The 22,739-nt window shown below is 39.6% G+C and overlaps 2 protein-coding genes across 2 annotated transcripts in view; both read left to right on the top strand.

The window, feature by feature from the left end:
• The window catches only part of LOC144664997 (uncharacterized), a 44,462-nt gene extending 39,620 nt beyond the window's left edge, over nucleotides 1–4,842 (top strand). The window contains exons 11-12 of the mRNA XM_078526185.1: nucleotides 1,576–1,656; nucleotides 2,097–4,842. Of these exons, the coding sequence (XP_078382311.1) occupies nucleotides 1,576–1,656; nucleotides 2,097–3,165 (1,150 nt within the window). The 3' untranslated portion in view covers nucleotides 3,166–4,842. The remainder of the gene's footprint in view (nucleotides 1–1,575; nucleotides 1,657–2,096) is intronic.
• A 3,555-nt stretch (nucleotides 4,843–8,397) lies between these two features.
• LOC144664996 (uncharacterized) lies at nucleotides 8,398–21,411 on the top strand. The gene is made up of 4 exons (XM_078526184.1): nucleotides 8,398–8,548; nucleotides 15,499–15,624; nucleotides 17,223–18,776; nucleotides 20,572–21,411. The coding sequence occupies exons 1-4, from the start codon at nucleotides 8,398–8,400 to the stop codon at nucleotides 20,970–20,972; spliced, it is 2,232 nt and encodes a 743-aa protein (XP_078382310.1). The 3' UTR covers nucleotides 20,973–21,411.
• Nucleotides 21,412–22,739: the final 1,328 nt, after the last annotated feature.

The following is a 22,739-nucleotide window of genomic DNA, read 5'->3' as shown; positions in this document are numbered from 1 at the left end:
ACACTATAAACAGCCGGGCCCGGCCTTGCAAATATAGAATGCCAGTATATAATCAACATATTCACGGAAAATAAGACATGTGTCCTTCCAGCTAGGGCGAACATTTTGAGAGCTTAAAACATATCTTACGAATATGAATGAGCCAAGACTAACCGCAATAGCAAAAATTAATAAAGAGGTGTCAAAATGTACTAACGGGAAACCGTGCCGATCTATCACCTCTACACATCTGCTGAGCGGCAGTCTTTCGACTCTACTTAACCTAAAATCGCCTCCTTGTAATACAACTGACAGAGCATAGTGCCCTTTCTAAATTCACGTCTGAAGCGTCAAAATAAATTGCACGTCCAAATCCAATTTTAACAAACGGCTTACTTTGTACAATGTCACGAAATAGGAGTCTGTGTAGGCCTGTCATTTGTTTTTTGCCTAGCCGCTTAATGCTACAGAAACCGGGATAAGCTCCGGAAGTATGGGCCTGTTGGCTCGAGGCTTCCCTTTTTTTAAATTGAAGGACTCCTTAGTTTGTCTATTTACCTACTCAACAGAGCCGTGGTTTGCTGAATTTGTCGTCTCATTTTAAGAGCCTCTTTGACCCTTTTTCGTTGCTTCGACAAAGTTTTGACAAATATTTTTGGACGAACAGCTTTCTTTGTCTAGCTTACGGAGACGAGGATTTCTTAGATGACGCAAGACTAAGTGATGCATGTAAAGGCTTTTCGACGATATATCTGGTGCACAATTCCTTCCACGCAAATGATACACACGGTTTCTTATGATGTCGGGAAGAGGGTAACCGGGGAGAAAGGTTTTGCTGGAGTCAGATCGTACCCATTCATCGTAGAATTCTGGCCTTCCAGTCCTTCAGGAACTGTTTATTTTACTTCACACCCCTCAATGTTTTTGTATTGAAAAAAAAGGAAATCAAATTCAATTTCTTGCAGGCGGAACAGGTCGACTGACGAGCTCGTCACTCTCTTTTCATGATTTCGCCACCCTCTAATCGTGAATTCGTCGCCCATAAGAGTCGATTTGTGGCAAGTCTAACATTAAATTCGAACATGCCAAAAGTGATTTCGTACGTTCACCTTATCTTCAGACACATGGAAACAATGTGCTGTAAGGCACTTCGAATGTTAACGTTTTTTTAAACCCCTAGCCACAAGACAGCAAAAAGATTGGTAAAGAATCGTGTCTTTGGAAAAATAAATTAAAACATATATTACGCGCATAAAAAACAGACTTGCTAGCTGTTTTGCTCTGCACTTATACCCAAAATTACAAGGTATACCCAAACCACCACATCAGGTCCTTGTATGAAAATTTATCGCAGACAGACATGCATGCAGGCAGGCAGGCAGGCAGGCAGGCAGGCAGGCAGGCAGGCAGGCAGGCAGGCAGGCAGGCAGGCAGGCAGGCAGGCAGGCAGGCTGAAATTGTCTTTAGCCAAGTAAATGGTTGAAATTAGGTTGTAGTCAGATATCCAAAAATAGTAAAGGGGGCTCTTTTCTCTCAGCTACACATTTTATAGCCAATAATATGCTTATTCATTTATGTCTTTCCGTCGTGTTTTAGATTTCTATCTGGTAACCGTTTGAAGAATATCCCATATCGGGCGTTCTATAATGTGCATAAGCAGTCCTCTGACCAAATAATGTAAGTTTGAGGAATGTGACCAATGGAAACGATACAATTAAGAAAGAAAAAGGTGAAGTAAACGGACGTACAAACAAATTCAGGATTTTAAATTATTTATTATTTTATTATTTGGACTACTACTATTCAGCGTCGTTGATATGATTAATAGCTTATTAATTTACAGTCAGGACACTCGAACCGTGAACACCCGACACTTTTTTTAGTGCTTTTTTTATGATTATCCAATCAGCGTGCCTCCCTAAAACAATGAAATCTTTACTTTTTCAAAACCACCCAATCACAGCAAAGGGCGGGAAAAGTTTAAAAGCAATATTTTAAAGCGCCTCGGTAGTTGTTCTCGGTGTAATCGAAATCAAAGAAATGGCTTTACCGCTAGCAAATTTTACTGGTAAGCTTTATTTTCGGTTGATCATTTATACTGCGTTGCAGTTCTGTTGACAAGCTATTCTTTTCTTTATCGAAGGCAAATGTAGGCTAAACCTAAATCAACAACAGGGAATATTCGACAATGGTAAAGCTCTGCCCCAGATTTATCGAGAGCGAGTCCTAGATCTTCATCATCAAGGGTTTTCTCAAAGAGAAATCTCAGAAAACGTCCGGGTTAGTGTTGGATATGTAAACAATGTTGTTCGACTTTATGAAGACTGCAACACCTCTCTCGCAAGACAACGCAGAACGCCAGCCCGAAACAAAGTTACCCCATACGTTGCAGAATATATCGAGTCTGAGAAGTTATGTAGGCCAAGTACATATACGAGTGAAATCCAACAGCGATTGCTGTTGGATGGCGTTTCACCTCCTGGACATTTGCCATCGTTATCTGCAATAAAGAAGTGTGTCCGAGACGACTGCAGAATGACGAAGAAAAAAATCTCTCAAGTGCCAGCAGAATCTTTGACACAAGCTAATATGGATTACACTGACTACTTCCTCGATCAAGTTAGCCATTATAACTATACCCAGCTCCATTTTTTCGATGAGGCCAGCGTGATTGTTACAAGCGGAAATCGCCTATACGGGAATTCACCTATCGGAGAACCTGCGTTTGAGTTTCAGCGATATGCATCAAACGCTAATTATACACTCAACTTGCTTCACTCAATACAAGGAGTAGATTATTTTGACATCTTGCATGGTGCTTCTAATGGAATGGAGCTGCTCAACTTTTTCAATGAAGCCCTGACAATAGACAGAGTGGATGGATCAGCCATTCTAGAAAACGGGGATCTAGTAGTTATGGATAATTGCGGGTTCCATCACGGACATTTTGTCGAGCCCTTGTTACGAAATATTCTACAGGATTATGGTGTCGAGCTCCTATTCCAACCAGCCTATTCACCACATCTAAACACCTGCGAAATGTGCTTTAACCAAGTAAAATGCTTCCTCAGGAAAAACACTTCATTAACCGAAAACGAAACTCAAATAGCGATCGGCGAAGGTGTAGCAAAAATAACTGTAGTCAATTCAATCGGATATTTTCGGCAATGTGGTTACATAGATTGACAGTCACGCACTGCACAGATTTATTTTTAGCTCAAACCGTGAGAAACTATTTCTCGAACCGTAAAAATTCCGGCAAAATAAGGTTAAAGTATATAAAACGACTGCAAAAGTGTTTAGGATTCTGGATAAATTTTGCGTTCGATAATTTTGATCTCCGAAGAATGTAAAAAAGTGAAACTTCTAAGAACAATCATAAAACTCAACAGAAGCACTTTATTTAGATTTTGTGTACTCAAGTACAAGTAAACACTTGTAACATAATAAAGAAACGCAACAAATGTTTCCAGCTCTCATGCAAATCTAAAACAAAAAAACAGTTCTAAACTTCAGCCCAGTGTGTTGGGATAACAGTGTACAAACGATTGCAAACGCGCTGAGTTACTCTTGTAGATCACAAACTGATCAAATAATGTTGCGTTCGATTATAAGTATGATTTAGTTCCTCTAGAAATGTAATACATGTAACACAACAAAAGCACTATATATTTAGAGCTTGTGTACTCAAGTTCAACAACATAACAATAAAAGTAATGTTAATAAAGTCAAGAAATGTCTAGACTCCAGCCCAATGTGTTGTTGTTGACAGTGTTGAAGAATGCGTTGGATGCGATGGGCGACGCGAGTCGTGTTGTTGCTGAATTCCAATACCTCGTTTGTACTGCTCAATCACGTTTGGTAAGGTCCAGTCTTGTCCCTCGTTTAGAGGGACTTTGTTGTTTAATGCTCTTTGTAAGACCATAAGATCTCTGTCTAGCACAGTACGATCAATATATTTGCCTGGGTTTTGAATTCGTAGACGGGGACGCATGATCGCAAAAAAACTCGACTTGGCGCGTTCACGCGCTGCAGTAAAAACATCTTTGTCGTTCTTTGCTTTAGCATATTTTCGTTCCAGTTCTTTGAGATCTCGTTGTAAGGCCCTTATATCATTCTGCAGTTCTGGATGCTTATCTTTCACTTGGCAGAAACTTACACTTCGACATGGACTTTCCTTACATTTAGCCCTGTTATGACCAGAAATGTGACAGATCCCACATACTTTCCCACGCTTTCCGCTAGGCAAATCATCCAAAGCTGTGTGCTTCTCTTGTATATTACACTTGACACTTTCAACTTGAGCTTCAAGCAGCTGGAGATTTTCCGAAAGTTCTTTAGCTCTTCGATCTAAAGGACTTTGCTCATAGCTTTGAGTCGGCATCTCTGGCGATGACTGTAACGGGGAAAATCCGCAGAATTCGTCCTCAGATGGCTTGATGCCAGCACCTGGTGTCATGTCCAGCTTTCTCGGTTCAAGAGCTCCTGGATTGCGGTTATTTTCAGTTCTGATGTTGTTGATCTCCGCTTCGAGTATCCGTCTTTCTGCAAGTAGAAGTTTATCGGGCGAGGGAAAGAATGCGTCCAGGTCATCCGATTTCATGTACGCGAGAGATCGTCTTGACCGAAATCCCCTACTTTCGAACTGAGGATACAATCTCTCTAGCTTTAGTCCTGGTGACAACGACTTTAACCAAGCATAAACTTCTGACTCCGCCATCGCTTCGAGTGAACAACGCTGAACTTCTGCTGTTGACCAAAAAATGCCGCAGCCTCGTTTTGACACAAGTCTTTGATTGGCTGCCATTAAAAAAGCGGGAAAAAAAGGACTGGTGTTCACGGTTCGAGTGTCCGCACTGTAAATGCCTGCTTTATATTTCTATATTTTTTCCTCATCTTTCTAGAATGTTGTCGGATAATCCTTTAGAGACAATTGGGCCGGAGACATTTAGACTTAGCAACAGTCTAGTAATGTATGTTGCTTTTTTCAATATATTGATAGCTTGTTAAACTTAAATTCAAAATGCAGTTCCTAGCTACCAAAAAGAATATCCAATCTAAAGAGAGTAAAATTTATAAAACTGAAGTTGTAACGGTATAATTTAGTTTATAACAAAGCTATTGATAGACTGCCATTGCTCCCTGTTCTCATTATTGTGAAGATGCTCTCATGGGCGGATACAGGGGGGGGGGGAGGGGTGGATAGGGTGGATATCCACCCCCCATTTTTCAGTAAAAAAATTGGAAATGTCACTTTATTTGAAATAGAAAATAACTAAAGAAAGAAAAATTAGCTCTCGCTTATGTCTGGTTGTTGTTACGCCACGTTTCGCCGTCTGCCGCCACTTAGGGTTAAGGTTAGGGTTAGGGTTAGGCCCTAATGGTCTGCCATCCACCCCCCCCCCCTTTTGAAATCCTGGATCCGCCCCTGTGCTCTTTATATAATAGTAGAGCCTCTTTTTTACGCGCCAAGTTTGGAAATTTGCGGTATAATTTAGTTTATAACAAAGCTATTGATAGACTGCCATTGCTCCCTGTTCTCATTATTGTGAAGATGCCCTTTATATAATAGAAGAGCCTCTTTTTTACGCGCTTTATCGTACTATCCAATTCTTATTTAAAACGGCAGTTGGCGTATTGCAAAAATAGTTTTTTTTTCAAAAATTACAAACCGTAGATCGACGAGGAGGATTTGTTGAGGTTACCGCAAAGTTTACATTATCGAAGAGTAGAATATCTAAACGCGATTAGAGAAACCTACCACGCCAATTTATATTTTATTTTGACAAGGGAGAGCAAACGAAAGTGAAATCGCTACTTTGGTTGACTACTTTATCAGAATGAACAGCTAGCTACTGAAAGTTCCAGGTTTTCTGCATGTTTAAAAAAAGTTATATATATCCAAAAAATATAAACTTAAGTTATTTACATTTACGTATAACCTTAGATAGTTCACTGGAAAATGTCTAAGAGAATTTGTTTGCCACCCGAAATGCAATGGATCGATTTAACATAGACTGCCACTTAACAAAAGTGCGAATGTCAGTTAGTTTCAACATAGTTTGGATTACACGGCAGAATTCAAAAGTTGATTGTTTTCCCTTCCTTTTTGTTTACAAATAGCTTTTAGTTTGATTGAAAATTGGCGTACACTTTTTCCATTTAAAACGCTTTGAAAAATGAAATTTTATTCGTGCGAATGTCGTTTTGGCGAGACGAACAGGCTCAAGTTTTTTAATAAAAATTTTCTTTGCGTTCGCAAGCAAATGCAAATTGAATTTGTGTTTTATTTTTATTGAAACTTTACGCGTTAAGGTTCCAAAAATAGGTATTAAGTTGACTTGTGCACCATTAAAAAAACCTGCATTTTTAAGTGCCAGTGCTTACTAACGGGAAAAACTCTAAATAACCTGGGAGTGTGATTAAGTGATATCTCTCGTATATGCTACAATTCCAAATTCCTCCAAGCTTTAGGTTAGAACCCTTCATTTCACAATGACGCCATCTATGCAACTGTCCTCTAATTAATCATAACGTGCGCATTATCTCGGTAATTGTGAATTTTTATATGATGTGTAATATTTTTGTACTGTATGCTTGTTCATTTTAAAAGATATTTACTACGGACAAAGCTGAAGGCACTGAACCTCGGATCAGTTATCGGCCTTGGCCTGGATTCTCAACTGTAGTGTATCTAAGATGTTTATTAATACTAACTAATATATACTAGTTATGCAACGCTTTCGAGTGGTATACTATGGAATATCCCACGAGTCACTTGTATTTTCTCTTACACACGAGCCTTTAGGCGAGTGTGTATACGAAGAAAATACAAGTGACAAGTGGGATATTCCATAGTTTACCACGAGAAAGTGTTGTGTAACTATTTTATACCATGCCATAGAAAATACGCTTACTAAATTTCATCGAGAATAAGATCGCAGCGCACGATGGGAAGGTTGGGTTGAATACCGTCGAATATACAACGGCTTTCCTGTATTCTGATTGGCTGTATTTTCTATGGCATGGTATAAATGGAATTATTGCTAGCTGCATCTGTGAACCTCCGTAACTGTAACTACTTTCCCAAGGCTTCCATTTACAATCCAAGAATGTTACCGAAAAAGGCCATCCTAAGGTCCCGAATACGTATTTCCTTACTGTGCAGAACACTTCGATCTCCATTACGGTAGTTCTTCAAAGTCATACACTTAACAAGTGAAGCAAAACCCCGTTACTAATCATTAAATTTATTTATTTTTTCAGGATACTAAAGAATAGAACTGTTAAAATGCTAAAATATCAGAAGTGCACAGTATACCTGTCAGTATATGAAATTTACAAGAACTTAATGACATGTATTGTTAGTACATTTATGCAGAACGTATTAAAGTGATTAGACGCGTTTTACAACACTGCAAATAATCCTACGATTGCATGAAGGGTAGCAGCATACAAGTATACAGTTACATACAGCGTTTCCCTAAAGTGTGAAGTTAGTTTCGTCAACAAAGTAAATCTTTATTCCTTTACAGACCTAATTTTTGCTTTGTTTTCGAGCTCGAGATTTCTATCGGCTCGTGGAAGCCGACAGCGTAAATGCCGATTGTTTCATCATAAACCAATCGTCGCTCTAGCAAATATAGAATACCGATAAAAGTTTATAACATTCCCTTCTATGTAATACTTTTCGACTTCAATACCGACCACAATACCGCGCACGCTTCGAGAGCCTTCGGTGTCTATGTAGCCAATCAGATTGCGGGTTTTCCAAACGTTGGTCACTGCGTAATGCTAATAACAATTAGATAAATACAGTTAAGATCGGAACAGACTAGGCGACAAGTCGCAGCAACAGGTCGCGTTGACATGACAGGAGGTGTCATGTGAAAAAATCCAAAACTATGATTGGTTAAATCGCTGAGTAACCGCAGACAGCCGCGAAAAAAGTTAAACTCAGTTCAATATTTGTGAAAACCCTCACGATCGCTACGTGCGTGTACGTGCGTGTAACGTACGTAAATACCTAGAACAAAACGTGGCATTGGAAATTGGACAACGTATAGTCAACGCACGCAATCGTACGCGTAAAATGTCATTTTTTACGTACGTTTATAATTTTCACGTATATTAACGTGCGTGGACAAAAACGCGACAGTGGCAATCCACCTATACAGGCAATGTGTGCGTTGCGTTTATAGTGTTTTTTAATATATACACGTATGTATTTGTCATCAATTTCCTGTTCAAGGGTATAATACTAGATATTATTGATTTCTTATAATATTAGAAAATGAAAGGGAACACAACTTTTTCTCCTGACCTAAACTAATACCGTTACTCTCGCCTAGAAATGCTGATTCTTCTGTATCAGGAGCTATCAACGTTCGTCACGACGAAATCTATGCTCATAGACAGATGTACATTTTCGCTCTCACGATTGCGGGATACAAAAAGAAAGATGGAAGTCCAAACACATATATACCGTGCCCGTTGGGAACATTTGTAGATCCTTCAACAATACAGTTTGAAATTGATGGAAAGGGAAACTGTCAAAATTGCCCACCAGGTAATCTTCAACTCTTTCTTCCGTTCTGTGAGATGTAAAATGTCATAGACAGAAAAAAATGATGTAATTCTTTGTGCTTTACGTGGATAAAAAAATCGATTTCGTTTAACCCTATCCAGACCCGGGGGTAGGCTTTGTTAGATTGTGCCCGAAAAAAGCATATTATGCTTTTAGCAGTACTCATATTTTTTTAGAAATTATGCCAAAATTATGCTACTTTCTGAAAATTATGCTCTCTGTCACCGAACGTATGCTACTTACATTTTAAGGAAAATAAAGAGAATGCTCTTTTTAGAGCTCAATATCTTCTTACACCCATTGCAAAACAGTTTTCCACCTCGAAGACACAAATTTTCCCCTTGAAATTCTTTGATTCCATCACGAGGACTCATGAATGTTCTTTGGATCTGAGTTACCCTTTAATAGCACAGACCTCAATATTTTCCAAAAAACAATACAGAAATAAAATAGAAACTGAATTATTCTAGAACTATAATGGTTTTGTTTTTGTTTTCGACGCATAAAAGCTTGGATTATGCAAGCAGTGCTAAACTGAAATAAAAGCTTAAAATAATGCTCGTATTGCCAAATTATGCTAAAAATTATGCTAGCACAATCTACCAAAGCCTACCCGGGGGGGGGGGGGGAGGGGGCGGAAAGTACCTACGCTGTCTTTGAACGATTATAACTTTTTCAAGATTCAACTAAACGCTGCCAAACTTTGCGAGTATATCTAAAATTTATCTGGAAATAATTTGTTTGGATAAGTTGTTGTGTCAGGAACTTGATGTCACCATGGCAACGGCATTTTGACAGGCATATTTTTCCACCAGTTGTCCTGCACCGATTCAAAGCGGCTCTCTGATTGGCTGATTTTGGCTGATTTTATAAATTCTGTACCGAGACGTACCGGACCAATCACACGCGAGCTTTGGTTGTGAAGCCAAAGTTGGTCGGCGAAACGGTTGGTGTCATTTAGCTATGTTCGTCTGTTCGACGAGATGCATCGTTTTTTACGATATTTTAGTCGAGATTGTCAGTTTTGTAAGCTTTGGACGTTTTCTTGTTATTGTGTTGGAACTGTTTGAGTTATATCGCGTTGTTTATGGTACACCCGGTACAGTCGGTACGGCCAGTACAGTCGGTACACTCGGTAAGCCCGGTACACTCGGTACACCCAGTACAGTCGGTATGGCCGGTACAGTCGGTACGGCCGGGTGTACCGAGCGTACCGGGCGTACCGAGTGTACCGGGCGTACCGGGTGTACCGAGTGTACCGAGTGTACCGAGTGTACCGAGTGTACCGAGTGTACCGAGTGTACCGAATGTACCGAGTGTACCGAGTGTACCGGGCGTACCGAGTGTACCGAGTGTACCGGCCGTACCGACTGTACCGGGTGTACCGAGTGTACCGGATGTACCCAGCGCACCGAGCGTACCGGCTTAGATGCCGTTTTTCGTACCTGTACTACGATTAATATGATCTTTTAAGCGATGCATGTTCACCGAAATTTGCCGTTGAGTTCACAACAAACACAAACCCAAAAAGGATTAATAAAGCAGAGGGAACGCGTCTTTTACACAACTTATTGCGTCCAATCGTTTACTTCATGATTCCTGTGTGTGTCGTGTGTGTTTGTGTGTGTAATTTCCTCGGGTGAGTAATTTATTTTTTAAAATTACGCGTCATGCATATTCCCTTTACCACTATTACCACTATATTTTCTACTATTATATGGCAAAGCCAGTCTTAGACAAATCCGAACGTTTTGATTGGTTCTTTCATGGTCGGGATTTTGCCATACGGACCACTGCCATGAAAACGGTCCAAGCCGTGTATTTTTTCGAAAGCCGGCAAATTAAAATTTCCAACTAAACCTGCTAAAACAAAACGTGTACTCTCACATTCGCAAAGAAACTACCGAAAAGATTGATATTTTTCAGAGCTTACAACGTGGACGAAGAAAACGAATATTCACCGAGCGAATTTCAACCGAATTATCTTAAGATCAGGGGAAACTTCTATTTGGAAACAAACATATGTATCACCGACAGACAACAGAGCACTTCTTGCAATGTCTACAAGTAGGCCATGTTTGTATGTGCATGAGTAATTGTTCTTGAGCCAATTGACGACAACATTCATTTACACTCAAAACTGATCCTTCCTTCCTTCCTTTAGTGGTACTAAACTTATTTTTTTATTGTTGATATAATGTGAGTCACTTTTCGCGGCATTTCATATTCGCGACACTTATTGTTCGCGTTACTTTTATTTCGCGATTTTTTGGAATATCGAAATTCGCGAAATAAAAGGAAAAGTGTCGCAAAAATTATATGTAATAAGGTACGTATATATACATTGCACAAATAAGCGCGCACACTGGTTGCACGAAGAAAATTACTAGAAAATTAAATTTATAGTTTATATGCAACTCCTTGTCTGGAACATCAGTAACGGTACGATCCTGAGGAGGTAATTTAAAAAGTCCACAAAACCGGGTCATTCGGTTGCAATCTATGTAAAGAGTATTTCAGTTGATTGCTAGTATTTAACATCATTACAAAACAGCAGCGTAAATCCAGCAAACGATGGTGCCGGGTCAGCAACAGCAGCGCATTAAGTGTCATTTTCTACATGTGAAAAAGCAGGATTCGTGTCAAGCCGACTTCGGATCGTTTCAATCATCTGCACAAAGTATTTCCCAAAGTCGTTTGTGAAAGCCGCATATGTCTCCAATAAAACTAAAACATTATTGGACATATATTTTTTAATGTTTTAACATACTTTTCTCCAAATAGCGAAAATAAATTCCCACGAAATACTGTCACGCCGAAAGATGGAATAAGAAGAAGTCCGTCAGACTTATGCACCTGAATTATTTTCAATCTATTGCCAACTTCTGTCCTACTTTCTTGTTGAAATAAATGTTTTCAAACAACACCAAACATCAAAAAGCAGGTTTGACGTTTTACAGAATGACACAGAATCACCGCGAGCTTTTGCGTAAAGCTTGAGAACTTTGTGAACCAGAATTACTGTACGATAATTATAGCACATCTCATTGCAAACTTTTGTGATACTCCTTCTTACTCTCAACGTTCTACGGTCCGGTACACACGGTACACCCGATACACTCGGTACACCCGGTACACTCGGAACACTCGGAACACTCGGTACGCTCGGTACACTCGGTACACTCGGTAAACTCGGTACACCCGGTACACTCGGTACGGCCGGTACACTCAGTACACTCGGTACACTCGGTACACCCGGTACACCCGGTAAACCCGGTACACCCGGTACACCCGGTACACCCGGTACACTCGGTACGCTCGGTACGCTCGGTACACTCGGTACGCTCGGTACACCCGGTACACTTGGTACACTCGGTACACTCGGTACACTCGGTACAGCCGGTACAGCCGGTACCCTCGGTACACCCGGTACACTCGGTACACTCGGTACACTCGGTACACTCGGTACACCCGGTACACCCGGTACAGCCGGTACAGCCGGTACACTCGGTACACTCGGTACAACCGGTACAGCCGGTACACTCGGTACAGCCGGTACAGCCGGTACACTCGGTACACTCGGTACACCCGGTACAGCCGGTACACTCGGTACAGCCGGTACAGCCGGTACACTCGGTACACTTGGTACACCCGGTACACTCGGTACACTCGGTACACTCGGTACAGCCGGTACAGCCGGTACAGCCGGTACAGCCGGTACAGCCGGTACACTCGGCACACCCGGTACACTCGGTACACCCGGTACAGCCGGTACAGCCGGTACACTCGGTACACTCGGTACAGCTGGTACAGCCGGTACAGCCGGTACAGCCGGTACAGCCGGTACAGCCGGTACACCCGATACACTCGGTACACTCGGTACACTCGGTACACTCGGTACACTCGGTACAGCCGGTACAGCCGGTACAGCCGGTACAGCCGGTACAGCCGGTACACTCGGTACACTCGGTACACTCGGTACAGCCGGTACAGCCGGTACAGCCGGTACAGCCGGTACGGCCGGTACAGCCGGTACAGCCGGTACACCCGGTACACTCGGTACACTCGGTACACCCGGTACACTCGGTACACTCGGTACAGCCGGTACAGCCGGTACACCCGGTACACTCGGTACACTCGGTACACCCGGTACAGCCGGTACACTCGGTACACTCGGTACAGCCGGTACAGCCGGTACAGCCGGTACAGCCTGTACGGTCGTTACGGTCGGTACAGCCGGTACGGCCGGTACGGCCGGTACAGCCGGTACAGCCGGTACAGTCGGTACAGTCGGTACCGCTGGTACGGTCGGTACAGCCGGTACCGTCGGTACGGCCGGTTCGGCCGGTTCGGCCAGAAATGGCCGGCTCTGGTAGCCGTGCTTATCCATGCTTTCCCATGTTTGACGTTGCTATTAAAAAATACCTATGATAAGCCAGAAATGTTCCTTAGATGGGATGTAAAATAGAGGAACTACTTACGGTGAAATAAATCACCACAAAACATATAAAGTATTTATTTTAATAAATAATTTTCTATTGTTCTCGTGAATCAGCCAATCAGAGAGACGCTTTGAACCGGTGCGGGACTGCTCTTTTCCACATTTGTAATTTTCGTGTTTCTATTAATTAAATTTAACTTCAATGCATTATTTTCACTTTTGTACGGTTTTTAAGCACAGTTTCATTGATTTTGAGTACTTTGCAGTAATTTTGGGCGGTTTTCTGACGTTTTTGAAAAAATTCGAAATCCAAGATGGCGGCTGCTTTGACATTATGACCTAATTTTCACGAGATGTGACGTCATTATGACGTATACCAAAAAATTTATTTTTGGACATACTATATATCCTCTAAGTTTCATTGTGATTGCTTAAATATTCTGGAAGTTACAGGAGGGGGGGGGGGGGGGGGGCGGAATCCTCAACCATTTCAGTTGTCAAACTATACCATTGATCGGAAAAACATAGATTTACACAGGATGACTCGGACTTTTTCACAGTGCCGCTATACAGTGGGACATTTACAAGAAGGGATTAGGCTAGAGGGAGAAACTTCTTCACATGAACTCAAAGATGTTAAGTAACAATATAACAGCGAATTGGAATTGGTGAAAAAAATAAGATTATTGTTGTTTTCTGGATGCCTTCAAGCTGTTGTTAAATCAATCAATCAATCAATCAATCAATCAATCAATCGATCAACTCATCAATCAATCAATCAATCAATCAATCGATCAATCAATATATAAATAAATAAATAAGTTTTGGAGATATAAAAACATTAACAATAATTCAAAGAATTATAAGTCAATAAGCGAATGAGTAATTTCTCTGATATTAATCCGATGATTGCAATTGGGACTAACTGGAGTTATGGTGAACCTTCCGACTTCAGGAACTAGAAAGCACTTAGCATACTCTACAAGATGACATGTCGATTCGCTAGATGTGACGTCTTCTGACGTCATCAGAGCCGCCACCTTGGATCGGCCATCGTTGATTTCATTTTTCTTAAAAGGTCAGAAAAGAACCGAAGTTGATAAAAAATCAAGCAAGAATGCTTATGGAATGTAAAATAGAACAATTTGTACAATTTTGTTTAAAAATGAAAAACAAAAGAAATTGAAATATGAAAAAGGTCGATTCTTGGCGAAAACTGCTCGTAATTGCATGGACACAAAGGTGATATTTCGAAATTTTCTCAAGGGATGAATGGACAGCTACTTAATGTATCAGCATCTTAGAGGAAGTTTACTTTTTTAAAATCACGACAAAAAGTAGAGAGGGTCCCCCCCCCCCTTTACCATCCTACTTGTAAGTACGAAGGTTGAATGAGTGCTATAAGGATAAGACAGTGCATATATGCTTTATTGTAAGTTGCCCTCTCTATCCGAGCCAGAGGCTCATATCAAAAGCGCACGTCATTGGCTGGTAAAACATTGGCTGGTGTCAGCCATTGCCATGTTCTTTCAGTCCCATTGTAAGACACCAATTTGTTTTGGTAAATGACGTCAGTTTGTGGTCCCATATTGATAATATCTTTAGATGAGACAAAGAACTGCACTTTCTTGTTGTAAACAGGATAGTAAATAAATAATAAATAATAATGTAAATAAACGGGTTTTTACAGTGACATCTTCCAAATAGTAGCTCTTCTTGATCCCACTGATTCTAGATAGTAACCTACGCACTAAGAGGAGGATAAATCGCTTCCTTTCCGAGTTTTTTCACTTTTTCCCCAAATTATGAAAAGGAGATTTTCTCTGTTATGCAAAAGCTTTCAGTAGTTGAACATTCATCCCTACATAGAATTTTGATTTTTTTAACTGTGAATCCATGATATTTGACATTGCCATGGCAGTCGAATTTCGACAAGCAGCTTTAATTAGCCATATTTCGAGTTATAAGATGTAAAACGTACCATAAATCTCTCGGTTTTTTTCTCTCTTTTTTTTTACACCATGCAATACGTCGTCCTATACGGGGATTCTGAAAATGTTTCTTCTTTCGTCGTTATTTCATATTTTTTGCCTTGTTTCATTTGCTCTCCAATGGAAAGACGTCGTGTTCGAAATAAAAGAGAAAAATATTAAAATCCCCATTTAGTTCTTAAACTTGGTGGCCAAGACCTTTCGCAGAGAACAAAATAAGTGAAACATTATATTTGTAAGTTCTCATAAAATTGGATTTAAATTTACATCAACAATTGCATGTGGTATATCCGTGCCTATGTAGGAAAGCTTTTTTAACCAAAAAATGAAATATCCCATACAAATACTTTACCGTATGCAAGTTTGTAGCGATAGCTTAAATACATTTAAAGTTAGACCACCCCCTCCAATACCAAGCGGAACCCTTGCCTTAATTCACAATCAAATAGTCTATACATACTTTTACTTAAACGTAGACTCCTCAATACTTTTTTGTGCAGGAGGATTTTACTCTGACATCCTCGGTTACGTGAGCAAAACCTGCAAGAGATGTCCAAATGGTTCTTTTGTTGCTTATGAAAAAACACCAGGAAAACAAATTCAAGATTGCAAGTCTTGTCCATTAGGTAAGCAATACTCTGCTTAATTGGTGTAACTGCTTATTGTTAGGGTTTAATGGAATACAAATGGCAAGTTACTATACTTACTTGGTGATACTTATATAATTACGAACAAGAGACAAAAAAATATTGGTCCAATTTCGACCCAGTTTGGGCGGAGAACATTTATCATTATCGAAAAGAGCATTCAAATAGAATTCTATCAAATGTTATACGTTTCCGAATATTACTCCGGACACATTTCGAGAATCTAGCTTATGCTCATGCACTTTTTTCTACAGTTCTTGTTCATTACAGAATACTGTTAACTTATGGTGGTACAATTCAGGCAATCTTTTACGACGTTGTAGAAAAAATGTATCGAAGATGGTGAATTCAGAATGGCAGACTAGAAGCGGTGGAAATTGAAATAAGTACAGGCTTGCGTAATTTTTTCGAACCTATTAAACACTTTTTTTTTGGATGTTCAAGAAACTTAAGAAAAGCATATTTATTTCCGTATCCGTTAGATTACTTGAGAGCACCTTTACCGCTACACGTTATTATCAAACAAAGCCTTGTAGGAATGACGGGTTTAGTCATAATCTGCTCTCCCAGACTTTATATTATGCACCGATGACTTGTCTTCTGGTGTTCTGTGATACAATTGGGTCAAAAAGCATGGTTTACAACATCCGCAGTCTCGTTAGTACACGCGATCGAAGGTGAACGTTTTTTTTTTTTCGGACGGCCGATTACAGTTCAGTTTTAACCTGATGTTTAAAAAAGCCGTTAAGAGCGAAATGAATTCGAACTGGCAATGGAATCGGGCTTTTGTTCGCCCGACAAAGTTCCAAAGTGTCGAAATAACACCGCCCACTTGCTATAACTGTTGTATAACTCAGCCAACTGGAAGGAAAGAATAGGCTAAAGGTTGAATACACTCGAACAGTACTCGAGCTGCAAACAGGTAAACTGTGTTTATGGTAATATCCTCTCAAGTGGGTAGATTTCGATATTAAATATTCGTACGCGTGTTTGCGTGTTTAAATATTCGTTTGCGCTGATGCAAACGGTAATTGTGAGATACTGAAGTCTTGTAGAATTTTGAATATCTTGCCTATGGAGGACTACAATCTCTTTCTCTCTAGGCTATATATATCAGGTAGGTACCTCAACTGGAACATTAGCTTCTAAATCATCGTCATTTCCAGCCTTTTTTTAGATGGGGAAATTTTGTGGTTTCAAATCGGTATGCTTCATTTCGCCTTGAATATAAACGTACCTAGGATATCTTGCTCATTTTTACAAAATTAGGATTTTCAAATTAACAAATTGAAATAACAATTTGTTGCTGGATGATTCCAGCCAAATATTTCACACAACAATATTTTTTTCGAGAATTTTCGGCAGGCCATGACGGGGAAAATAATTTTACGGTCCAAAACGTGACCAAAAAGGATCATTTTGATTTGAATTTTTTTTAGTTCCATCTTCGATAACCTCTTTCAGCTGCCAGAATATTAAGCCGAATTTTCCTTCATTATATATAAAAATGTAAAACTTACATCAGATGACCTTCCCAAATAGAATTATTAGTATTATTATTTTTTTATATCCAATAGGGACCGAAACTGACCATTTCGCGGGAAATCGCGCTTGTAAATGCTTGGAGGGACAATATCGAACACACATGTTCAAACGATGTTTCAAATGTGGCCAAGGCGGACTGAAATGCCAAGATGATTATGCTGCTCTGAAGTATGGTTATTGGTGGGAATGGCGAAACAATACACACAGAGATCACTACAACGTTTTTATTGCAAATCTATTGTCATCTTCACCAGCTTTTGATGTTTTCCATGTTGAATACCCGTATCTGATACCAACGCCTTATAGGTGCCAAAGAGAAGAATCCTGTAAAGGTGGTCTAGATTCTCCGTGCGAGAATGAGTACAAAGGTCCACTCTGTAGTATTTGCACTTCAGGATACTATAAACAGCTAGACATTTGTACACGATGCCCATCAAAGAAGTGGATTGTAGGACAACTGTCGATAATTCTGGCAATTGTGTTGATTCTTATCGCCGTTTCGGTATGGACGGGTAAAAAGAGGGTTAAAAAGGACAAAGAAAGCTTGCTGATGGATACGTTCTTTTCAAAAGTTAAGATCGTGATTGGCTTTTATCAAGTCACTAATGGTTTGTTGGAGGTGTTTTCCTACATTGAGTGGCCAGGTTCCCTTAAATCTATCGCTAAGTATTCTGGATTTCTCCAGTTGAATTTACTACAAATAACTCCTGTCCAGTGCCTTTTTCCCGGATTACACTTGGATGCCTTTGGGAGCCTCTTTTTATTGATGACCCTGAATGCTGCTGTCATTTTCATTTCGTGTATCGCTTATGGAGTGCACAAACTGATCATCTTAAGAAATCACAGTCTGGAGAACGACAAAAAGACAGAAAGAATCTCGCGAACAAAAGAGGTTGTTTACAGGAATTTGTTTTTCTTCCTGTACGTAACGTACCTCAGCACGTGTTCCAAGACGGCCATTGTTCTGCCAACTGGTTGCAGGAAACTTTGCCGAGATGACGAGGAAGAGTTTTGTTTCAAGTACTTGAAGGCCGATTACAGCGTACCATGTCAAGGACAAATGTATAATAATTTTCTTGTCGTGGCATACATTTCTACCGCTTATATTTTTGCCCTCCCCATTGCCTCATTTATCGCCCTTTGGAGAGCTAGATTAACAGCGGAAAAAACAGGAAAACCTCAGAATATCGCCTCTTACAAAGAAATGACCTCAGGATTGCGCTTTCTCTATGAAAACTACAAAACCAGTTCGTGGTATTGGGAGCTGGTTGAAATGACTCGTAAAGTAACCCTGACATCTGGTCTAATTCTTGTAGGACAAGAGAGCAGGTCCTACATTGGTTTGGCGTTGGTCATTGCCGGGATGTATGGCATCCTATTCTCTTGGGTCAAACCCCTGCAAGACGAGACCGAGAATAGATTGATGACATCATCCCTTGCAGTTACTGTTGTCAATTTGGTTATTGGAGCTGTGAGTAGGATTCCCGCAGAGAATGTAACAGAGTGGATTGGGACCGATACAGATGCACTCTTCTTCAAGATATTGGTGTTTGCGGCAAATATTTTGGTGATTGGCCAACTTGTTGGTGAGATACTACCTAAGATATAAATGGGTTAAAGTAATTGTGTCATTGCTATCAGTCTCATCCATCCATCCATCCATCCATCCATCCATCCATCCATCCATCCATCCATCCATCCATCCATCCATCCATCCATCCATCCATCCATCCATTCCATTTTGTGACTGACGGACAGACTTACTGACTGACTAATTGATTGATTTATTTATGTATCGTTATGACTATTTTGTGCATGCTTGTAATTTTAACTGAATTTAAAGTTCATTTTTTTAAAGGAAGCTTCATTTATTAATTGCAATAACCTCTACACTTTCTTTCAAGGACGCTTTTTTATGCGTATTTTAACACATTCTAACAACATAATTATATGTTATGTGTTATGTTACGTTATGTTGTGCATCAAGGTAATCATTTTTTAAAAGAAACACTTGAGCATTTATGCATTCGAAAAACTGAAGTGCAGTTCTTTTTGTTTCAAGAAAGTGGTCTTTCTGTATAACCACGTCACAAAGTTAACCACTGTGTAGTTAGCAAGTGATTTCTACAACAGCCGCTAAAAAAGGGAGACACATAGAAACGATTGAACCAACTACGAATTACGTAAATCAAGTACGAGGCAGTGCTGTCGGCACAATCATCCGTATATCCTATGCAAGCTGCACTACTTTAATATTCTTCACTCAGCTATATCTAATAGGCTTCTAATTCATTTATTTATAACATTAAAATGCCTAAATAATAATTAAAACCAAACTGTTTAACAAAACTGGCCACCACTTAAAGATTTAAGTATAATCCGACCCATTTCAAGATAATGTTGTCGACTGCTTTAGAAGTTTACAGTTGATTGGAAAACACTTGCTTACTCAACAGTGCTAATGAGCTCGATCTTCACCCTGATGTATACTTCCATAAACGAATATAGTTATATTCCGCACAGCAGTATAAGCAGTGTTAATATAAGTATATAAGTATAAGCAGAAACCCATAAGGGTTGAAACGTGTAACTCCATATGATTTGCATTGCACAAAGCGTTTGCACATTCGTTTACACTAAGTACCATATTTGGAAAATTGCGAGAACCATTTAACCAATCAAAATTACTATATTTGGATTAAATTTACAGCGCGCGCTAGCTCGCGCTCGATGGCGTAATCTTGTTTTTGAACAAGCTTGGTTGAATAAAGTTAAATTTGGTTAAATTCTCCTGTTTCATCTTCTTGAAGTAGTCTGGAGAACTTCACTTCGATACATTTATTGCATTTCTTTAGTTTCTGTAAAAAAAATGTACGGCGTTTAGATCGAAATTTAAGCAACTTACCGCAAAATCAAAAATAAAATTGCGTGTGACATTACGTGTATAAGGCATTCGCGTACAAATTATTCGTGTTTCCAAATATGGTACTTAGCAAAATGAATATTCAAACGCTGCGAGCGCGCGTTACACGTTTCAACCCTTATGGGTGTCTGGTATAAGTACAAGAGTATAAGTATATACAATACTAGTGTAAGGAAATAGTATATCAGTAGAAGCAGGAATTAAAAATAAATCATCTTTTTCGTGACGACCTTTTGTAGTATCTCACTTTTATAGAACGGTAAATTAATTATTCTGGTAGCGTTGTTAAAAGGTTGACCGTTTTGATCTCTAGCTTTTAAACTAAATCTTTGTTAAGATTCCAATGCATGCAGTTATCTGACTTGAGTAAATTGGACTGCAAACTTTTAACTGTCACACTTATAGCGCACAACGTTCTGTCTAAAATCTTTAATTTTTAGTTTTCTGTTTGCTTTCAGTTCAGTACGCTTTGCACTTGAGGGGTTTCTTCCAAGAATGGCACAAAAACCCGCAGCTGTCTTTTTCTTGTTGCCTGGCTCTGCTTCTCCCTTTAAATAATTTGCAGGGGGACATTCGTGGCATAGCTGGCACGAACGTCCTCAACACCCAGCTACAAAGTGGAGAGTTTGAAATGGTTACAATTCAAGCAGCTGTGCAAGACAGCGGGGCTATTGATGTCACCCTTGAAGAAGCCGAGCAAGGTGATGATATCACAGTGGAAGTGAAGGATAGTTATCATCAGGTCACCAAGAATAGCAACAAAAAATGCGATCGAGGAACGCAAACAGAGTGTTCTTCACCCTTTTCAGTCGTTGATGTCACGCTTCATAAGCCAATTAAAGAGACTGAGACAATTTAAGTTTGTAAGTACAGCCACAAACTCTTATCTGATATAAGTACGAAATTATTTTCACTGCTATTGCAATAATGATAGCAACCCCTTATAAGCGAAAAAGTTTTAACCATTATATGGGTTCTTTCATAAATATTACGTCAATCGTCTAAGAATAAAAACGTCCTCCAAATTTGGTCGGAACTAGCCGATTGGCTGGAATAAGCCGGGAATTGTAAAGCAATTAGAAATAAAGACATATTTTGAATGAATAGCAATAACACTCATCATCTTGAAATGAGTAACACCGGCCTGAAGAGAAATGAATTTCGGCAACTCAATGTCACGCAGCTTGTCTCAGCAACGTTATCTAGGAATCCAATGCGATCAAGATTCATTACTCATGCCTTAAACATCTGTTAAAGTTCTTTTTCGTCCATGGACCTTGGTTATCACTTTCCAAATTCCAAGTGTTTTGAATATCTGGACTTGGAGCGATTTCTCTCAAATGAGTTATTACATTGTTTAGAGAGGATAAAATACATACAGTTAGAAAAATATAATTGGTTTTCATTCTTGATATCAAAGCATTCGGGATTACCTTTAATTCTTCGGTCCTTTATTGGCTGATCTTTTGGTAAAATATACTTGAAACGGTTCGGGTTATTCTCTGAAATGTTCAGAAGGCTTCGTGTAAGCTTAGAGAGTCTGCCGTAAAGCTTTGGTATATTACGTTGTGCTCAGGGGAATCCTCGGAACGGTCTGGGTGATACGATACATCCAGTAAAGAGACATCATATCACTTGATGATATGGATTTCATTCACGTCTTCGCTAATTACCGTTAAGTGTTTTGACATTTAAGGTTAAATTGTATTACATTTACTGTTGGTCAGGTTATTACATTAAGCGGTAAATTTTATTACAATTACGAAGGGGTAAGTTATAACATTAAGCGTTGATTTATATAACATTCGCGATTAGTATTACGTTTAGCGTTTATTTCTATTATATTTACGGTCGGTATTATATTTAGCGTTGTTATAACATTTAGCGGTGAAACACGCGTCGATACCTCCACTGTCGCGTTCAAGAGCACAAGATAGGCACCTAGTAAACACCTGGAGTAGAAACACAACCCGGCAGCTTACATCCTTGCTTTGAAGCACTTGTCTATCCTGAATAAATGTCAAAGCAAACTGTACTGCGTAACATACAACTGATCTAATTACTCCGTTGTACCTTATCCGTGGAAAACTTTTACGTAGATCAAATCCAACAAAGTCAAAATACCTTGAATTGCATTCCAAAAGTTATTCTACCTTTTTCCACGCCATATTACATAATTATATTCAGAAAAAGCCATCCCTCTTGGCACTGACACTTTAAACTTGCCAATGCTGACACCGGGGGGGGGGGGGTACTACCTATAATGGCCTATACGGGGAGGCTCCGCCCGAAAGGGGTACCATTTTCAGGCTTCAGGTATATAAAAGGGTAGGGATTTCACGAGTTTAAGTATATGGAAGGGTATGAAAATCTGTCATTTAGCTATTTAAAAGGGTCCTTAATAAAAATAATTGAAACAGATGCAATTTATGGCTGTATTATTTCAATGTATTAAGCGCTACATAAAAATGACAAGAAAACGTCCTATTTTAAGTCCACGCCATGTCTATTAGGTATATGAAAGGGGTACCTTTTTCAGTTAAAGGTATAAGAAAGGGGTACAATTTCTGTCATAAGTGGTATATAAAAGGGTAAGGGGTTAGAACTTGGGGCGGAGCCTCCCCGT

The sequence above is a fragment of the Oculina patagonica genome, chromosome 9, assembly GCF_052425735.1.
Source record: "Oculina patagonica isolate OP01 chromosome 9, crgOcupat, whole genome shotgun sequence".
NCBI classification, from domain to species: domain Eukaryota; kingdom Metazoa; phylum Cnidaria; class Anthozoa; order Scleractinia; family Oculinidae; genus Oculina; species Oculina patagonica.
Note: the sequence above shows the minus strand (reverse complement) of the source record. Positions and strands in the feature narration are given on the sequence as shown.

Excerpts from the sequence above, each read along its gene's own strand:
- LOC144664996 (XM_078526184.1), top strand. The coding sequence starts at position 8,398 with ATGTACATTTTCGCTCTCACGATTGCGGGATACAAAAAGAAAGATGGA. Across the intron at positions 8,549-15,498 it reads CTGTCAAAATTGCCCACCAG|GAGGATTTTACTCTGACATC; the intron begins GTAATCTTCAAC and ends TTTTTTGTGCAG. Across the intron at positions 15,625-17,222 it reads TTGCAAGTCTTGTCCATTAG|GGACCGAAACTGACCATTTC; the intron begins GTAAGCAATACT and ends TATATCCAATAG.